The sequence below is a fragment of the Chiloscyllium plagiosum genome, chromosome 21 (genome assembly GCF_004010195.1).
Source record: "Chiloscyllium plagiosum isolate BGI_BamShark_2017 chromosome 21, ASM401019v2, whole genome shotgun sequence".
Lineage (NCBI taxonomy): Eukaryota > Metazoa > Chordata > Chondrichthyes > Orectolobiformes > Hemiscylliidae > Chiloscyllium > Chiloscyllium plagiosum.
The window spans coordinates 18,332,657-18,351,057 of record NC_057730.1 but is presented as its reverse complement, the minus strand read 5'-3'; the positions used below and the strand labels follow the sequence as shown (position 1 = coordinate 18,351,057).

The window sequence follows — 18,401 nt, the reverse complement described above, 5'->3', positions numbered from 1 at the left end:
GCCTGCAATTCTGGTCTCCTTCCTATCGGAAAGATGTTGTGAAACTTGAAAGGGTTCAGAAAAGATTTACAAGGATGTTGCCAGGGTTGGAGGATTTAAGCTATAGGGAGAGGCTGAACAGGTTGGGGCTGTTTTCCCTGGAGCATCGGAGACTGAGGGATGACCTTATCGAGGTTTACAAAATTATTAGGGGCATGGATAGGGTAAATAGACAAAGTCTTTTCCCTGGGGTGGGGGAATCCAGAATTAGAGGGCATAGGTTTAGGGTGAGAGGGGCAAAGTATAAAAGAGACGTATGGGGCAACTTTTTCACGCAGAGGGCGGTGCGTGTATGGAATGAGCTGCCAGAGGATGTGGTGGAGGCTGGTACAATTGCAACATTTAAAAGGCATTTGGATGGGTATATGAATAGGAAGGGTTTGGAGGGATATGAGCCGGGTGCTGGCAGGTGGGACTAGATTGGGTTGGGATATCTGGTCGGCATGGGCGAGTTGGACTGAAGGGTCTTTCCATGCTGTACATCTCTGACTCTATATAAATTAGGAGAGAAAAAGATGCAAGTTGTAACATTATTTTATGCCAAAGTACTGCTGTAGACTTTATTCTGCAATAATTATTGTGACTTACTAATATGTTTAAATTCTAGGATTGACCATGGGGTAATGTAAGTTGTTTCTGACAATAAAGGTTGTAACAAACAACAAACGAAGATTTTTCTTGGTACGAGGCTGAAGAAATTATAGCGCTCTTTTGCGCTGCTGTATAGCAGAAAACAATAATGATCTACAACTGCAATCTGTCAGAAGGAAGTGCAAGAGGAATGATGTAAATTCTTAATTATTGCAATAGAAGGGTAATTTTGTTAGAATGTGTGAAGCAAGTAGGATCGCGAAATGAGTACTATGTGTCGCCTGGAGTCTACACAGGGCGAAAGGACAGCAAGAGCTCACAATGTAATCATTTTACTTGTATTTGCAAAGCAATTTGTGGATGATAGGTTTAGGCATTCATTATGTTTAGTGGCTACAGGCGACATTGTCAATAATTTCTGTTTTAGATATTGTAAATTAGAATCATAGAAAATTAATAGCTTTTGTAAAGTTGGTTAATGAAGCTACATGCTTTTCACTTTTGTCCTGAAGCCAAGCACACCTTGACTTACGCAGATAATCCTAACAGTTTGGAACTGGAGTTTGATAAATGGTCTTTTTTTCATTTTTGGCCCTTGTGACCCAGACTTCATATCAAACCCAGACAGCTGGGATGAAAATCTGTTTCCACTAAACTCTCAGCCACTTTAGTGGACTCTAACATCTACGATTCATCGAGGCCATGATCTTAATCCCAGGGTGACGAGGGTTTTCTCAGAACTGGGTTCAGGCCAATTAGATGGAGGCTGCCTACTATCCCATCTGTTTTAGCTAGACTAGGAAATGACAAATGTTTAACCACCAATTATTTAGTCATATCACAAGCCAAGGGAAGGCAGTGGGACTTGGTTGATCTCTGATTTTCAGTACAGTGTTAGCCAAGGCTTAGTGGATGGCACTGTCATCTTTGAGTCTGAAGTTAGTGGGTTGAAGACCCAACCCTAAGACTGGAAATCAGGGTTGACATGTCTATGCAATTCTGAGGGAATGCTGCACTGTTGGGGGTCCCCTCTTTCAGATGCGAATGAGAATTGCATTTGCAGTCTCAAGTGAACATAAGATCTGATGGCACTACTTTTGAATTCTTTCTGGAGTCCTCGCTGTGTTTTCCCCATTAACATAAAAGATCTAGTCGTCATCATCACACTGCTTTTGTGGGAATTGCCTGCTTTATTTCCTACAACCACGACCTAGAGTGACTTAGACTTTGAAAAAAAATGCTTAATTGCTTAAATGTTTTGTGGTCATTAAAGGCACCACTAATTGTAGCAATTGTCATTCATCTTCAATTTATTTGTGTAGCAATATGAGATTCTTATTAACCAGTTTTAATTCCAATAATTTTTTTCATTGTTTTAAAAATTGGCTTCAGATTTTGAAATGTTTTAATTTTAAACACAAAAGTTTCATGATGCTTGAAATTGCATTGTGTTAATAGTGGAAATAATGGTTAGTATTTCAGAATTTTTTCATTGTGTATAATTAATGCAACATAATGAAATGTATTAATGTGAGGCTCAAATCGTGAGTGGATCAAAGCAAACAAAATCTATTCCCACTGAAGTTGCTGGATGATGATCCCATTGGGGAATTTCAGTAATTGACTTGGCATGTTTGAATAATACCTCATTTGACATGTCCTTGTGCTTCCAAAGAAAATTATAATTAGCTGCTAAACTGTGTCTCTTGGCCAAAAATATGAAAATGTTGAATCAAGATTTTAACTTAAAGTGCTAATTTTCTTTTATGCTTCATTATTTTATGTTGCAATTATAAACATAATCCCAACTTGACGAAAATGAAAAGTTACCTTGTATTAATATTTAATGTCAGCAGTTTTTGTCCATGTGAAATCCCTCTAAAGTAGGATCTCACTGTGAATTGTTTTCCACCTTTGATTTTTTTAAAATAGCCCATTTGAGAGATTCTGGGATGTCTTGGTTTTACTGCTCCAAAGTGCTGTGGTCTCCTTCAGCCAATTTCTTGCAGAAGTTACTTACACTACTTAATTTTAAATAATTGCATGGTAGTACAGAACTTAACAGTGTGAAAGAGACCTGATGTTGAAGCTTTTTGTCTTGCACTCAATTGTTCTGAAATATAACAAAACTAATTAGTAAGGAAACAACAATTTATGTAGAGTGAGAAGAGGAAGCTGGTTGGGGCTGTGGTTGGCATGGAGATACAGTAGATAACTGATAACTATTTTAGTTTACCATTTAGATTCAAATAGGCAGGTCTACCTTGAGTCATTCTTACCCAACTAAAAACCTTAAAATGGTTTCCATTGTAATTCTTGGTACAATCAAGATTATTTAGTAAATGTTGCCAGATGGCCGAATCACATCTATCATAAAGTCATGCAATTGAAAAACACAGAAGCAGACTCTTCGGTCCAGTTCGACCATACTGACCAGATATCTTAAACTGATCTAATCCCATTTGCCAGGGTCTGAGGCCATATCTCTCTAACCCCTTCCTACTCAGGCTCCCATCCAGATGCCTTTTAAATGTTGTATTTGTATCAGCTTCCACCACTTCCTCTGGCAGCTCATTCCATAAATGCACCACTTTTGTGCTGTCTGAAAAAGTTACCCCTTAAGTCCCTTTTAAATCTTTCCCCTCTTTAAACCTATGCCCTCTAGTTTTGGAACCCCCTACCTGAGGAAACAAACTGTGGCTAGTCACGCTATCTATGCCCCTCATGATATTATAAACTTGTTTAAGGTTACCCTCGGCATGGATTTGCAGTGGAATTCTTGTGCATGCAAGAAACTACATTTGTTCACACATGGGACCCTGTTCTTGGAGGTAAAAGGAATATGTCCACATCTTTTTTTCACTGAGGAAAGCCCAGTAGAGACAGCAAATCCTTGCTGCATCTGTCAGTGGCCTGATCAGTCAGTTGATTTGCCTGGTTTGAGTTAATCAATTAACTGGGACAGGTAATAGTTTCTACATTGTCTCAATGCCAACCATATAAATCAATTAATACCTTCTTTGTCAGGTTTGATAAATTGTTTCCATTTTAATGTTGGTTCTCTTGGCATTCCTGTCCTAGTGAGTGCAAGAGAAAAGGCTTTGATTTAATGACTCTTTTTAATACTTCAATCTCAGTTGGGGGTGAAAGGGGGATTAGGCTGGGTATTTTTTTTATGCCACCATGGACATGATGGACTGAATGCCCTGCTTCTGTGCCATAAATCTCATCATGTTTCTGTGATTTCCTTGATCCTGGGCATTAGCCATGCCACTAGATGGTGCACTATGCAGAACTCTTGTTTGCATTTAATTTTTTAAATTAGATTAGATTACTTACAATGTGGAAACAGGCCCTTCGGCCCAACAAGTCCACATCGACCCACCGAAACGCAACTCACCCAGACCCATTCCCCTACATTTACCCCTTCACCTAACACTACGGGCAATTTAGCACGGCCAATTCACCTAACCTGCACATTTTTGGACTGTGGGAGGAAACTCTAATTGTTTGAAAGTACAGGCTTCTTGTTCAGTGAAGCATAATATCTGGAATGATAAATTTCTGAAGTTAAGAGTAAAATACTAAAAATGCCAACCATTGTCTTGCTCTGTAATTTAAAGTTCTAGCTGTGTCTCACCATTATATTATGTGGACTATGCAGTGTTCTTTTTTCCTGAATTGTTTTACCAACTATGTTTCAGTCACTGTTGAACTGATAATGTTAAGTCTGGAGCTTGTGAAAACACGTCTTGCTGTAATGAGCATGGAGATGAGGAAGAATTTTATTCAAGTCATCCTGACCTCTCTCATTGAGAAATCCTCCGATGCCAAGATTCTGCGAGCTGTGGTGAAAATAGTGGAGGAGTGGGTGAAGAATAATTCCCCAATGGCAGTAAATCAGGTGAGAATGCTTCAACAACAAATAGGTAACACTTGATCAAAATCAAGATTGGTGTGATTGAGTGCCAAAGTTTCATTTGCGATTTGCAAAATTTATTTTCAGAAGCTCTGCAAAATAAGTGTAATATGTGATATAAATCCAAATTCAACTAAAAGTTTTGTCCAGGTAACATTTGTTGATTTTTGTCCTTGAATAATGTAAAACTTTAATATGATTGTTAATGATAACTAGCTGTTAAAATCTAGTTAATACAACTGAAAGGCTTACAAGGCCATTTAACTGTGAACCACATTGTTGAGAGTTTGATGTCAGATGAATACCTGACTAAGCCAGAACGAGTGAACGAAATGGGCTTTTACAACAATTGACAACAGTTTTTAATCACCACTACCTTGCTGTTAAAAAGACCTTAACATATATACATTTTATATTTCTGTGATTTCAACACATAAGAAAACAAATAACATTTGCATCCCCATTTAGGAAGACCAGTATGCAATTAAGCAGACACTTGAAGCAAAACCTACAATTTTGCTTCTGTTTTCTCCCTTTTTTAACACCAGGTGACTTCAAGGATACTTGTGGTGTCCTGACACCTTGAATAAATGAATTTTCTCAGTGTGTGAGCCAATATGCCTATCACCTGATCACTGTTGCAGTGGGGCCCAATGTAGCCCCCTCTACCTCCCACATGTGCTCAATTTCCGGCCTGGATGTTTGGAAAGCAATGAGACTGGTGTAGTACTAATGTAATAATCCAGAGGCCCAGAGTCATGCTCAGGATGTGGGTTCAAATCCTACTACTGTGACTTTCAAATTTGAATTCAAGTAATAAACTGAAATTAAAACATAGTTTAATGGTAACCATGAAATTATTGTCAATTGTTGTAAAAGCCCATTTCGTTCACTCGTTCTGGCTTAGTTAGGTATTCATTTCACATCAAACTCTCAACAATGTAAGCCATTCAGTTGTATTAAATCATAACAAAGTTTAACAGAATTAAACAGGATGGACCACTATCGTTATCAGAAAAGAAAATAACAGACTCATCCTTCATTTATTATTACCTGGAGGTTTGTGTCATAATTGGGAGACTCCAGACATCTCATTCACCATCCTGGCTGTGTTCCATCTCTAATGCCTAATTGTCTCCTCTTGACATGCAATAGCATCACTGAATTCCCCACTATTAACATTGTCTGGGTTTACCATCAACCAGAAAACTGAACTGGATGTGCCATTTAAATATTATGAGTACAAGACAGATCAGAAGTGAGGAATTCTGCAACAAATAATTCAACTCCAAACTCCACAATACCTGCCTATCAGCAGGGATGAGTCAGGAGTGTGATAAAATACTCTCCACTTGCAGCTGCACCAACACTGAAAAAACTTAACACTACCAAGAGGAGAAAGTGAGGGCTGCAGATGCTGGAGATCAGAGCTGAAAATGTGTTGCTTGAAAAGTGCAGCAGGTTAGGCAGCATCCATGGAACAGGAGTATCGACGTTTCGGGCATAAGCCTCATTCCTGAAGATTGGATGCGCTTTTCCAGCAACACATTTTCAACACTACCGAGAGCCAAGCAGCTTTCTTCATTGGCACTGTATCTAATAAGTTCAACATTCATTCCTTTTACTACCAATGCAGTAGATGCATTACAGTAACTCTCCAGCATTCTCTTGACTGAACCTTAAAAGCTCATGACTGTCAGCTGCAAGATCCACTCCAAGCCGCACATCCTGACCTGTCCCAGCTCCATTTGTCACCACCACTCCACAAGCCCAGGAACTGCAGTAGCTCGAGGAAGTAGTTCATCTTCTGAAGATCAATTAGGGTGGGCAACAAATGTTGACTGTGCCAGCGATGCCCACATCCAATGAAACAATTAAAATAAAAAAGAAATATTCCTAAGGCTGGAAAAGCTGAAACCAGTGCTTCTGCTACTAATTCAACATGGCTAACAGTCATAACTGCGTTTGTCATGTAGTTCAGCATTATGTGGTGCATCTAATTTACAAGCCATAATAATCTAAATGCAGAGTATCAATAGACCAAGTTACTCTGTTGTTACTCATCTGTTGATCTTAACCAAAGCATAAATCATCACTGATTTCTTGCTCTGCACATGGGAAATCAATGCAAGATAATTATCATTTTGCAAATGAACTGTTACAACAGATTTTGTACATTAATAGTGTAAATGGATTCTATCCTAGCATGAGTAATTAAATGGACAAGAATAAAATTTGATATTAAATCATCAATTGCGATCTAATCATTGTCTTTTGACATTCACCGCAATTTGATTTTTTTTTTAAGAAGTATACATAGTGAAACTTGCTTTATAAGACAGAAATAATTTCCGACTGGAGTGGGGAGGAAAGAAACCAATTAATTCTGCTCCACATTCTGACTACTGCATCACTCTTGATAACAAAATAACAACAGACATTCATAATGCCTTTAAAGCTAATAAAAACCCTTAATTGGTTTTATTGGCAAAGTAGTAAGTGAAGGAATAGACACTGAGCTGACACGTAGAGCCAGGAAGTGAGTTGAAAGCTTAGTTGTGAAGATGGGTTTTGAGACAGTTATTTTTATTGGTGCAGAGGCAGAAGGGCTGGGGAGGGACATGTTAGCATTGACAGGTGAGGGAAGGGAGGAGAATGCATAAAAAGGCCTGTACTAGAGGAAGTTTAATGAGATGGAGGTAGAGGAGAGTCAAGCAGGGAAATTTTAGTTTCATTGCATTGGAATACAGGTAGTCATCAAGGATAAGAGTGTTTGAATTTGATACAGTTGAGGTTCTGACAGGCTGTTTTGAATGTTAGTATCAGTGGAGAATGAGAGGCCAATAAGGACGATGCTGGAGATACTGATATTTAGAAATCACAAAGAATGGTTGAGAGTTTAAGTAGTGCTGCTGGTAAGGATGGAAACTGGAAATTTTTAATGGAGGTGGAAGTAATCAGTCTCTGAGATGGTCAAGCTGTAGAATTTGGAGTGCAATGTGATTTAGTCAAATCTGTGCACTTAATGTTTTAACGAGTTAATTTTTAATGTGGTTAGGGAGCTAATTAGAACAGTGTGTGCTAGTATTCAGAATGTTGAAGATAACAGGGGATGCAGAAAAGATTAATGTGAATGGTTTCAAGGATTAAAAACTTAATTTAGCCAGGTAGAGTAGCGAAGCTGAGGCTGCTCTTCCTGGAGAAGAGAGTATTAGATTGAAGTCTCAAAATCATGAAGGCCTTGGACAGATTAGAGAGAAACTGGTTCCGTTGAAACATTGAGAACCTGTTTTAAGATGATTGTCCCCATTGCTGCTTTTGCTGTGGGGAAAAACGTTTTTAACACAGTGAATCGTTTGGATCTGGAAGCATTGCCTCAAAATATGTTAGAGGCAGATCTTGAAGAGAATTGGTGATATTAGGTCTCCATTTATCAGTCCAGAAATTTTACTTCCTGACCCAAAACATGCATGTTTCACCAATTTTTGTATTTGCTGGTGGCTTTCTCTGCTTTCTCCTTGATGGTGACATTCCTCCAGTTATTAGCTCCTTCTGACATGATTGCAGTTTTGTTAACTTTTGGTTCTTGTTGTTTGGGGCAAATAGCCTTGTCCTGCATTTCCGTACAACCTTTTTCATGTTCGGTCAGCTCTTCACTTGTCACAATCTGGTCCTTACAATTGTTCAATACACACACGCCCCAAGTACATGATGTGTCATCTGTTGCTGTGACTTGTTCAGATTTAAATGTGCAATCAGTGGCAATTAATGCACACTAATGGTTTTGTTCCCATACTATAAAATTACTTTGCCCATTATCCATAACCTTATGTGGACATTTCTACTTGTGTTTTGCTCATCGCTTTTGTAATATACCATGTTCAGTTACTAAAATTTAATTTAATTAACTCTTAAAATATCCATAAACCTTGCTGAATTTTCTGTGAAACCTTAACTTTAATTAATTCCCTTTTCCCTGCATGCGCAGCATTCAGGTAGTCAAAAAAAAGAAAGTGGAGCTATTCTCTTCAGCTTGCGGGGTGGAGGAGAGGGAAGGTGTTCCGGTCACTCATTCCTAAAGGAATTTTTACATTTCTCTCAGAAATCTGTTGATAGTCAATGTAGACTCCAATCATTTGCTGCTTTGTATCTTCATTTATATCGATACAGTATATGGACTTGGGAAGTGATAGTGTTGAGGCTGTAGCTTGCTGTTTCTTTTGAAGATTTAACTTGTCTACCTGTCCAATTCATTTTTCCATTGATCATAAAGTTATACTTCATACTCAAAACATCAGTGGGATCTCATCCTGACACTTTTCAGTTGAGTTCATTTATTGTTCTCCAAATCAATTCCAATTCTAATCTTCTGTGTGGAAAAAAGCCTTACTTAACAATTTTCATCTTTACATGACCCATCATCTGCTGCCAATGCTTGTTTAGATATCAGCTTATCAGTCAGTCAGATGGAAACCAATGTCATTCTTTGTGAATAGAGTTTATCAACTGCTCACCCTTAGAACTCCTTCTACACTACTCTATCAATTAATTAATTGAATTAACCTAATCACCTGCCTAACTACTTGTTACATTAAATAGGATGCAAGAGGTTGCTTTAAGATGATATTGATTAGGTCAAGTGGTACTATGTCAAATGGGTGCTGAACACAGCCTTATGACAGACTAGACTGGAGCTATGCCACATTGTGTTCAAAACTAAAGTGATATGCAGCCGCCTCTTGATGGCGCACTAATGTCATTTGTATGTCATGCAGTTTACTAAGAGCTCTCTGATCCACCTGACTGCTGAGTCATATGAGCATTTTACATCAAGTCATAAGAGCATTCCAGTTCACATTAATACAGTGCTCTGTTTATTAAATTCTGTCCTCTGGGTTAAGTGGTTTAGAACAGTGGACAATTATTTTCTTATGAGTTGAATGCTTATCAATTTCTGTTTTCAAATTACACGCCTATGCCTGCCATTTCCCATCTCCGGTGTAGTACTGTGCTGTCACGGACCTTCAGCTTGTGCTGAATGTGATTGGTTTTTAAAAAAAGAAACCAGCTAACAGCAAATTTTGCTCACAATCAATGCTAGATTGGAATCCTATTTCAGAGGTGACTTGCTCTGTTACTAAAGTCACTACGTTTGACACTGGTTAATGTTATCATACCTCCCTGCCTATCTCTGGTTTGTTTCCAGTGATATGTTTATTGCTATCACTATTTTTCAAAGCTAAACATTGTGAATTTGTTCTTTGCATGTGGAGTAGAACAAAAAAATGGTGGAATGAATAATTTTCTATATTCTGCACAGACACCTACATTGAGAGAGAAGTCCATTTTGCTGGTTAAAATGATGACTTACATTGAAAAACGCTTTCCAGATGACCTTGAATTAAATGCCCAGTTCTTGGACCTCGTTAACTATGTCTATAGGTAATTGTAGTAATTAATCAAAAATTACATTTCATTTATTTGCATGCTTCTGACTTTGCACTGTGCTCTTGAGAGGCCAATGCAATTTATATTCTGTTTGAAAATGCAATATTGCTTAGTTTTTGTCTGTGTTCTAACTTATGTTCAACACAAAAATAATTTGCAACTATTTTTAATGAAACTTAGAGTTAACAATGCATGCCTGTGTGGAGTATCGCTATACAGAAGCTAATTTTTACATGACTTTCTTGGCTAAATATGGCTGCGAAGGAAATGTAAATTTATTTTTCATACTGAATGTTGATGAGAAGGAACCTCAAATTATAAATGCTAATTCATTATTCCAATTGTGCAGCCTTGCAGCATGTTTGTAGGTGTATTATGCTACATTTTGTTTTATGATTAACATGGAGTCCAGAAGGAGGATCCGTTAACTAAAATATTCCCATACTTCTCGGATGTATTTTATAACCTGAAACATTGTTAAAAGTGGTTTGACTTTGAAATCCTCTTTGAAATCCCATGTGTCCACAGAATAAATAGATACCTTATCTTGTTGTAGATAATAATGGAACAAAAGAATTAATTAAAGGAAGGATTCAAGGCACAGAAACGAGAATAGTATGCAGATAATTTCCAACTTGGGCATCGTTACACATTTTTGATTTCTTCATTAATTACTCATCTCCACTACCTTGGTCTCTTCTCTCGCACTCTTGCACTGAATCGTTCTTGTGCGTGCCCCCCTCTCTCACTCGCTCGCAGTCTCTCTCTCTCTCCCACTCCCACTCCCACCCCTGCACCTTCTCTTCTCTCCCCCCCCGCCCCCCTTCTTCCCACACCTGCCAAGCACTCACACTTGCACTCTCTCCCCTTTCTCTGCCCCTGCTCCCCCGCCAGGTGCTCTTGCACGCTAACCAAACCACCCTCTCGCCCTGCCAAGGCAGGCCAGGCACTCGCATGCTCTCCCTTCTGCACAATAACCTTCAACCTTGCCCGAACAGCACCCTCTGCACCATATCCAGCTGACACTCCACCTACTGCCCCTGCTATCCTTAATGCCTCCCTCTCTTCTGCTTCACCCTTATTTGTACTAACCTCCCCAGAGCTTCTCCACCCTCACCCTGATTATAATTTTTTTACTTCGAGGTTTGGCAGTTCTGTACTCACCTTTGTTTTACTGATTTAATTGGAGCTCTGTCTTTAGTCACTTCATTTGTCCCTTTTTTTTTAATCAATTTCTGTGTTTGTATTCCATATGCCTCTACTTCTCTTTGCAGCTTGCCACCAGGCCTATGGTAGTGCTTTGCTGTTACTTCTGCATGGTGGTCCTGCTGAACTACTACCCTCAGCTTCATTTTCAGTCATCTGGTTATCCGTTTGCTCTTCTAATTGAGGAAGAATTTGTTTCGCAGTAGTGCAGTCAAAATTTGACCAGTTTCTTAATAAAAATTAAACAAGTCAATAATTACATAATATTGTCATTCTATTTATGTCAAATGGTTGCGCCCAAAGGAGCATCTGAACTCTGGAATAATATTTTGACCTTGGAAGAAGATATAGCATAGATTTAGTAGAATACCAGCGCTTAGTGAGTTGAAGTAAGAGTAGGGTTTGCATACACTTGGCTTTGAATTTGGAAAGGAGATCAAAGTGAAAATGCCAAAATAAGAAAAGGATTTAATATGGTGATTTGGAGACACTATTTTTTCTTGTGGGAGAATCCACTAACTTAACAAACAAAACTTAAAACGAAGACCTAACTGTTAGAAAATGAATTGGGAAGCTTTTTGTTTGCATATACAGGATAGAGAAAATGTAAAGCTTCCACAATACCACCTCACCACATCCCAAAAAAAAACCCAAAAAGGGGTTGTGTATGTTGAGGGTCAATTAAATATTTCAAGGTAGAGATTGACTTATAATTTTGATCATAGTATCCGTTAAAATGAAATAATGACATACCAATGCAGAGCAGCTATTTTCTGAGAGAATTATGTGCAATTATGTTGAATTGGTTCTTCCTATGCTTTGGGAGTAGAAACCTTTCCTTTGCCCCAAATATTTAAAAGAAAAATATTTACTGGTCTGTAGGGGTAAAAGCAAAGGGGTAGAACTAAATGAGTTGGTATAGGCATGATGGACCAATGGCACACTCTGTGCTGTATGATTCGAGCTGAAATAATATTTAAGCGACGTTAGTTGATGTACCTGTATTACTGTTTTGTTGCTCTTAATTACTCTGAACAGATTGACTAGTGTAATTTTGTGGTCAAATGCAGGGATGAGAACCTCTCTGGCAGTGAGCTTACTGCGAAGCTCGAGCCAGCCTTCTTGGCAGGATTACGATGTTGCCAACCTCACATCCGGGCCAAATTCTTTGAAGTTTTTGATAACTCCATGAGACGCCGGGTGTATGATCGTCTACTGTATATTACGTGTTCCCAAAACTGGGAAGCCATGGGTAACCATTTCTGGATCAAACAGTGCATAGAGGTGAGGGAAAAGTGACTGCCACGCTGTCTGTGATGTTAATTAGTTCTTTCTTTTTCCCTGGTTTCCAGAGAAGGTCTTTGAATTGCACCATGTAACTTAGAAACTTGCATGGATTACAGAAAAGGAGACATATACTGAACATGCGCTGAGTAATTGAATTAAATGCATTCATCTCCCAAGCTTGGGAGAAAGAATGATACAGAAAACAAGTCTGTTTAGTTAATTTCTAGATTAAAACCATGAGTTTAGTTGCACATTACTTCAGCTAAGATGGTGATTAAATGCAGAGCCAAATGAACCAAGGTACGTGTGCTTTGGTTTTTGACACGAATGAACAAATGGAAATTATTCAGGACAAAGTACTTTGCATGATTTGAAAGTAATGCAATTTGTATGTTTTCTACTGGAGCTCTGGAACTTGAAGTAGGGAAATGACCTAAAATACTTATTAAATAATCTGTAAGAAATCTTTAAAATGAACTGGATTGCCAGACTTCTCAAAGCTTAAGGGAATGTGTACACAGAGTGGAAAAAAAGCTCTTTAAGCAATACCCTCAACTTTCAGACTATTAAATCTGTTGTGCAGTTGCAGTGTTTTAGTACCGAGTGAACCGTTCCATTTTTGATCTCTTGTGTTTCCTCTTCCAAGAACACTGTAACCATCTGACTTTATAATTCATGTGTCTCAAGATAGGTCAATAAATCTAGAGTGGGCAGGTTTAGGTTTAGTTATAGGTAGATTGCGCATAGCATAGAAGCACCCCATTTGAACAATAACCTGTCTCTGCATGTCTTTTATGTTCTATTTGAGCCTCCTTCTCCACCTCCCCGCCCCCAAAATAAAAGCTATATTTCATGTAATTAAGGTTGGTAAACCTTTAATCAGAGGGTCACATCTAGGCATAACAGTTTTTTTGGGCACTAGATGTAAATGAAGAAGAAATGAAATGGCTATAGTAAAAGCGAAGTTTTGTGCAAATAAAAATGACATTTTGAGGATTCTACTAATGCGTACAATAGTGAAACCTGGGATATCCTCTCTTTCATATCCTTTTGATTAATGGGAGCAATGCAGTCGGTCATGTCTTTTGTCAATGGCTTCAAAGTCCATTGGCACTTTTTTTCTTCAAGGATGCTGCCTGGCTTTTGAGTGTTTCCAATATTTTGTTTTTATTTCAGATATTCATATATCTGCAGTATTTTGTTTTTGTCTTGGAAAATTAAATGCTGCTTTATTGTGACCCGCAAAGTGGTGGTCCAAGAACAAACAAACATAGAGCAAATGTAGAGCGATCAAAAAGCATTTCCAAGTCGGTCACCACATCTTATGAGGTGTATAGTGATACAAATCGTGTCTCCCATGTTCATTCCTATTGTTGAGGTGATTAAATCTCAACTCATTTTAGCAAGATGTTGCCAAGTGCAGCTGTAACCTTGGCCATACCTGTTAGGAAAATGTTTTTTTAATTTTTAAGTTTCCCAAGGCACAAAACCTAACCCTTAAATCACGCACGCTTTACATTTTATGACATTGATCATCCTCCTAAAATTTTAAACCTTAGCTGCATGTCTGGCAGGAATAAAAAATGCTTTTTCAGCATAGTGTTTGGAAACATATAAATAACTAATCACTAAGATCTATCTCTAAACATTTGAGAGAGATTGCTCATGGAGATCTTTAGTCATCCATTTCTTGGGACCCGTAGCAAATAGCAACATTATCCTTCAAAATCTTTCATCCATCAGCAGGATTATACAATAAGTCTTTGTTGGGTCAACAATCAGCTACCCTCTGATTCTCTTACCACTGAGCTTAAGTCCCTTGGTTTGTGTCCATTTAGTTTAGAGCACGGTTTTGCAGGACTGTTTTGCAATGCAGAGTGATGCCAACTTTGGATTCAGTTCTCACACTGGCTGAGGTTACCACAAAGTGTTGTCTTCCTTGACCTCTCCCTTGCCTGGGGCATGGTGACCCCTGGACTAACCGCCTCATGCGAGAGCAATTCTGTGGTCTTGTAGCACTGTGATGATTTTACAACCTTTTGGTTTACGATTTTTCTGGCAGCAGAAATAGTTGCTTATTAATAGCACATTTAATGATTTTGAACATTTCTACTAAGATACCTCCCAGCTTAACTAAAGTTCCTCAGCCCTGGTGCTATTATAAATGTGGCTAAAGAATTAATGATGAAGTTGACAATATGTACGCAGATGCAAGATTGTTTTAGTAGGTTATAGATGCATAATCATTTCAGTAGGTAAAGGCAGTCTTTAGTGTATTACTCTGCCAATCCAAATATGAAGATCATAGGTTCAATCCTGGACTGCTTGCACCCAGCTAGAATCAGCCCTTCAGTGAGGGAGTGAGAAAAATGAGAAAGTGAACTTTTGGAAGAATTTACTTAACTTTTGATGAATTGTGTTAAAGCTGAAATGTTTAAAATGATTGGGTATAAAACTGCAAAACCAAAAGGCAGATCAAAACTGCAGTAATTTAATCTTAAATATGCATATCTCTGGTGTTCTCATTGTTTTTTTTGTATACTCTAGTTTAACATGGAGCTTTCATTTTCCAAGAAAAGCTGGTTTCTGACCTCTGATCTATGGCTAACTCTAGCTAGACTACATACACTGGCCTTGAAGTTCTCCAGAGTCTGTGTTTTAATCTTACAATTCTGACCCCAGATGTTGGAATCATGTGAATTTTGATTGCATTGCATTCGTTGGTGCACGCTGTGTGCCTGTACCGAGCTGTGATCCTGGTTACACGATCCCATGAACCATATTTCTCCCTGATCAGATCTAATCCCAATACCATATCCTTATACTACTTTGTCTCATGTCTTCCTAACTTCCTTTTAAATTCATCTGTACCATTAGTCTTATTATTGCAGTTTATTATTTTTGGTTAGAATAACATTTTATTAGATTTCTTCTCTTACCAGCTAACAATCCAGTTATGGTCCTTTCTACTCTGAACATGTTGGCGCTAGTATCACTTCATAGACACGGTCTATTCCCAGATAGTTAACAAGCTGAATACTTGTAATGACTCTGCGCAGCGAATGCTTAGAAGAAGTTTGTTTATCCCAGCTGAACCCAGTCCTGGTATTCACTTTCCAGTTGAGGTTACTAACATGTTCTGTCTTGGTCACTCGTCACTTCTGCCCTAGGAATGCATTTTCTTGCTGGACCTTTAGACTAAGCTGTCTTAGTTAGAATCATGCACATAATAGTACAATTAAATGGTTTGTTCCTATTTTTATTTCCTTTATTAATGTGGAGGAATTGGTTAATCTCGTTCTTAGAAGATGAATTGATATCATTACGTGGAGTCTTTAACCTTGGGATCCAGTCATTTGAACTGAGCATGTTATTTAAGCTCTTTGACATTGTTTGACTCATTAACTTCTCTAAGGGAGTTCCCCCAGTGATTATGCCAATATGTTTTGAGTTTAAAAATGTGTCTTGTCTATGGAAGAGTTGGTAATGATTTGTTGGTTTAAAAGATTTATTACCTCACCATGCCCTGCATATGTTGTTTTGATTATTGCACTTCCTTTTTTCTTATTCTTCTCCCACAGCTTCTCCTTGCAGTTTGTGAAAAAAACACCACCATTGGCACCAACTGTCAAGGCGCCATGCTGCCATCCATCACCAATGTCATTAATCTGGCTGACAGCCACGACCGTGCAGCCTTTGCCATGGTGACACATGTGAAACAAGAACCCAGGGAGAGGGAGAATAGCGAGAGCAAGGAGGAGGTGGTTTGTTTTTCATATTTAATTTTAATGTTGCCCTACAAGGTCCAACAAATTTTGGTTAAAGAACTAATGTGATTTAAAGTACAAAGTGCCTTCTTGCTCGTTACCAAAATGGCCATTGCAAGGCAGAAGCAGGTCAGTCGATCCAAAAGGTCTGCGTCAGATTAACTCCTCCACTTGAGCTTGTAGCCATTCCCTTTCACATTGTCTAAACAGATCCTTCTGTTACTTTCTCCCTGATGGACTTGCCTAACATCCTGTTAAAGGCATGTATGCTGTTTGTCTCAGCAATCCACGTGGAGCAAGTTGCACATTCAACCACACTGTGTAATGAAATTTCTCTTGAATTCCAAATTGCTTTTATTAGTGACAAATTTATATTCATGGCCTCTGGTTTTGATCTTACCTGCAAGTGAATTATGTAGATCAGAGTTGATATAAACAAACCAGTTTGATAAAATGTTGTGTAAGCCAAGTTTGGAGGCAGTTTGTGACTAAGCATATCAAATTTTGCAAATTATACAAAGTACATTGAACCCGGGATTCCATGAGGAATTCCCTGGATCTTCTGAGAGAGAAATTTAATTTGCCTTCAGGCTCAGTACTATTCTCCATGTAAAGTTTTCCTCTGTGTATGATGAGCTCAAGACACGTGATTTTATTTTGACAGAGTGCTAACGTTATTCTGAGATTTTAAAACCAAATCAATTCATGAAGTGCTGGGAGATGAGCGTGGGAAAGGTTACTGGAGAGGGATAGTTATCTTGAGAAATGAGTATCCACAATAGAATAGTGTAAATATGTACCCTTTCATCTGCATTTGACAGATTAACAGAATACTGCAATGTATTCTATCCTTTTTAGGTAGGAAACAATGTTGTATTGGGATGGTTAATAAATGCTGGCCTAGCCAGTAACACAAGCGTTGCATGAACAAAGAAACACACATTTTAATGATCTAATATGTTTGACACATTCCGTTGATGCAAAAGAACCCAGATACTGCTCCAAATTCAGTCTTTTGGGGGAATCCACTGTTAAATACTGGTTGCGTAGAGGCTGTGTATTCAATAAGTAATAGATTGTTTTCTTAGAATAAACACAAGCAATCATCGGTTATATAATGTGGTTGTGCGCATATGTGGAAACCAAACACACTTGCTGCCTTGATTTTGGTTTGAATTTCAGAAGTGTTGCTGAATTGCTAGATTATTCGAGAAAAACTAATGAGAACTTGCTTTAACATGGTAATATATTTCTTGGTGTTCACCAATACTGTTATCAGGCAAGATTTGAAGGGCCACTTGAGATATCGGGAGAAATGACCAAGGGAGGTTATAAGGAAGATCCTAAAGGTGATGAGGTGTGGAAAGAGAATTCCAGAGGTTAAGGCCCAAGCTGATGAAAATAATGGTGGAGTAGAGGAAAATGGAGATTTGCAAAAGGCTCAAAAGAAAATGAATTCTTCCAGACTTTTTAGATAAAAGAATTCCTATAGTTTGGAAGAAGTCTCGTCAGCCCAGACTGCCCCTCCAGGCAGCAACCCATCCAGACATTACCCCCTATCCTATCCCTGTAATCCTGCATTTCCCATGGCTAACCCACCTAATTTACACATCCCTGGACACTATGGGCAATTTAGCATGGCCAGTCTATCCAACCTGAACACCCTTGGACTGAAGGAAAAAACCAGAGCACCGGGAGGAAACCCATGCCGATGGGGACAAAGTGCAAACTGCACGCAGTCACCCAAGTATGGGATCAAACGGAGGTCTCTGGAACTGAGAGGCAGCAATGCTAACCATTGAGTCACTGTGCCACCCTAAGACATTATCTGAAGTTATGACTTGTATGATGATGTTTTATTCCACAGCAATACTAGTATTTTGCCCGGTTATTAAAATTTTCAAACCAATTAGAATTTGTTTCTGTTGCCCTGTCATTTGCAGAAATAATGACTTACTGAATGTTTTATGTATCTTCTTTAAAACTTAATTAGGATGTGGAAATCGATATTGAGCTGGCACCAGGAGATCAGAGTGGTACCCCAAAAACCAAGGATCAGTCTGAAAAAGATGCTGGGAACCAGTTGCACATGCTAACAAACAGGCATGATAAGTTTTTGGACTCTCTAAGAGAAGTGAAGGTGA

General features: G+C 38.5%; 1 protein-coding gene across 1 annotated transcript in view; it reads left to right on the top strand.

Annotated features, from left to right (window-relative positions):
* Positions 1 to 18,401, top strand: part of LOC122560430 (transformation/transcription domain-associated protein) — a 210,421-nt gene that overhangs the window by 113,443 nt on the left and 78,577 nt on the right. Inside the window, exons 48-52 of the mRNA XM_043711063.1 lie at positions 4,335 to 4,534; positions 9,870 to 9,991; positions 12,274 to 12,487; positions 16,072 to 16,251; positions 18,251 to 18,397. Of these exons, the coding sequence (XP_043566998.1) occupies positions 4,335 to 4,534; positions 9,870 to 9,991; positions 12,274 to 12,487; positions 16,072 to 16,251; positions 18,251 to 18,397 (863 nt within the window). The remainder of the gene's footprint in view (positions 1 to 4,334; positions 4,535 to 9,869; positions 9,992 to 12,273; positions 12,488 to 16,071; positions 16,252 to 18,250; positions 18,398 to 18,401) is intronic.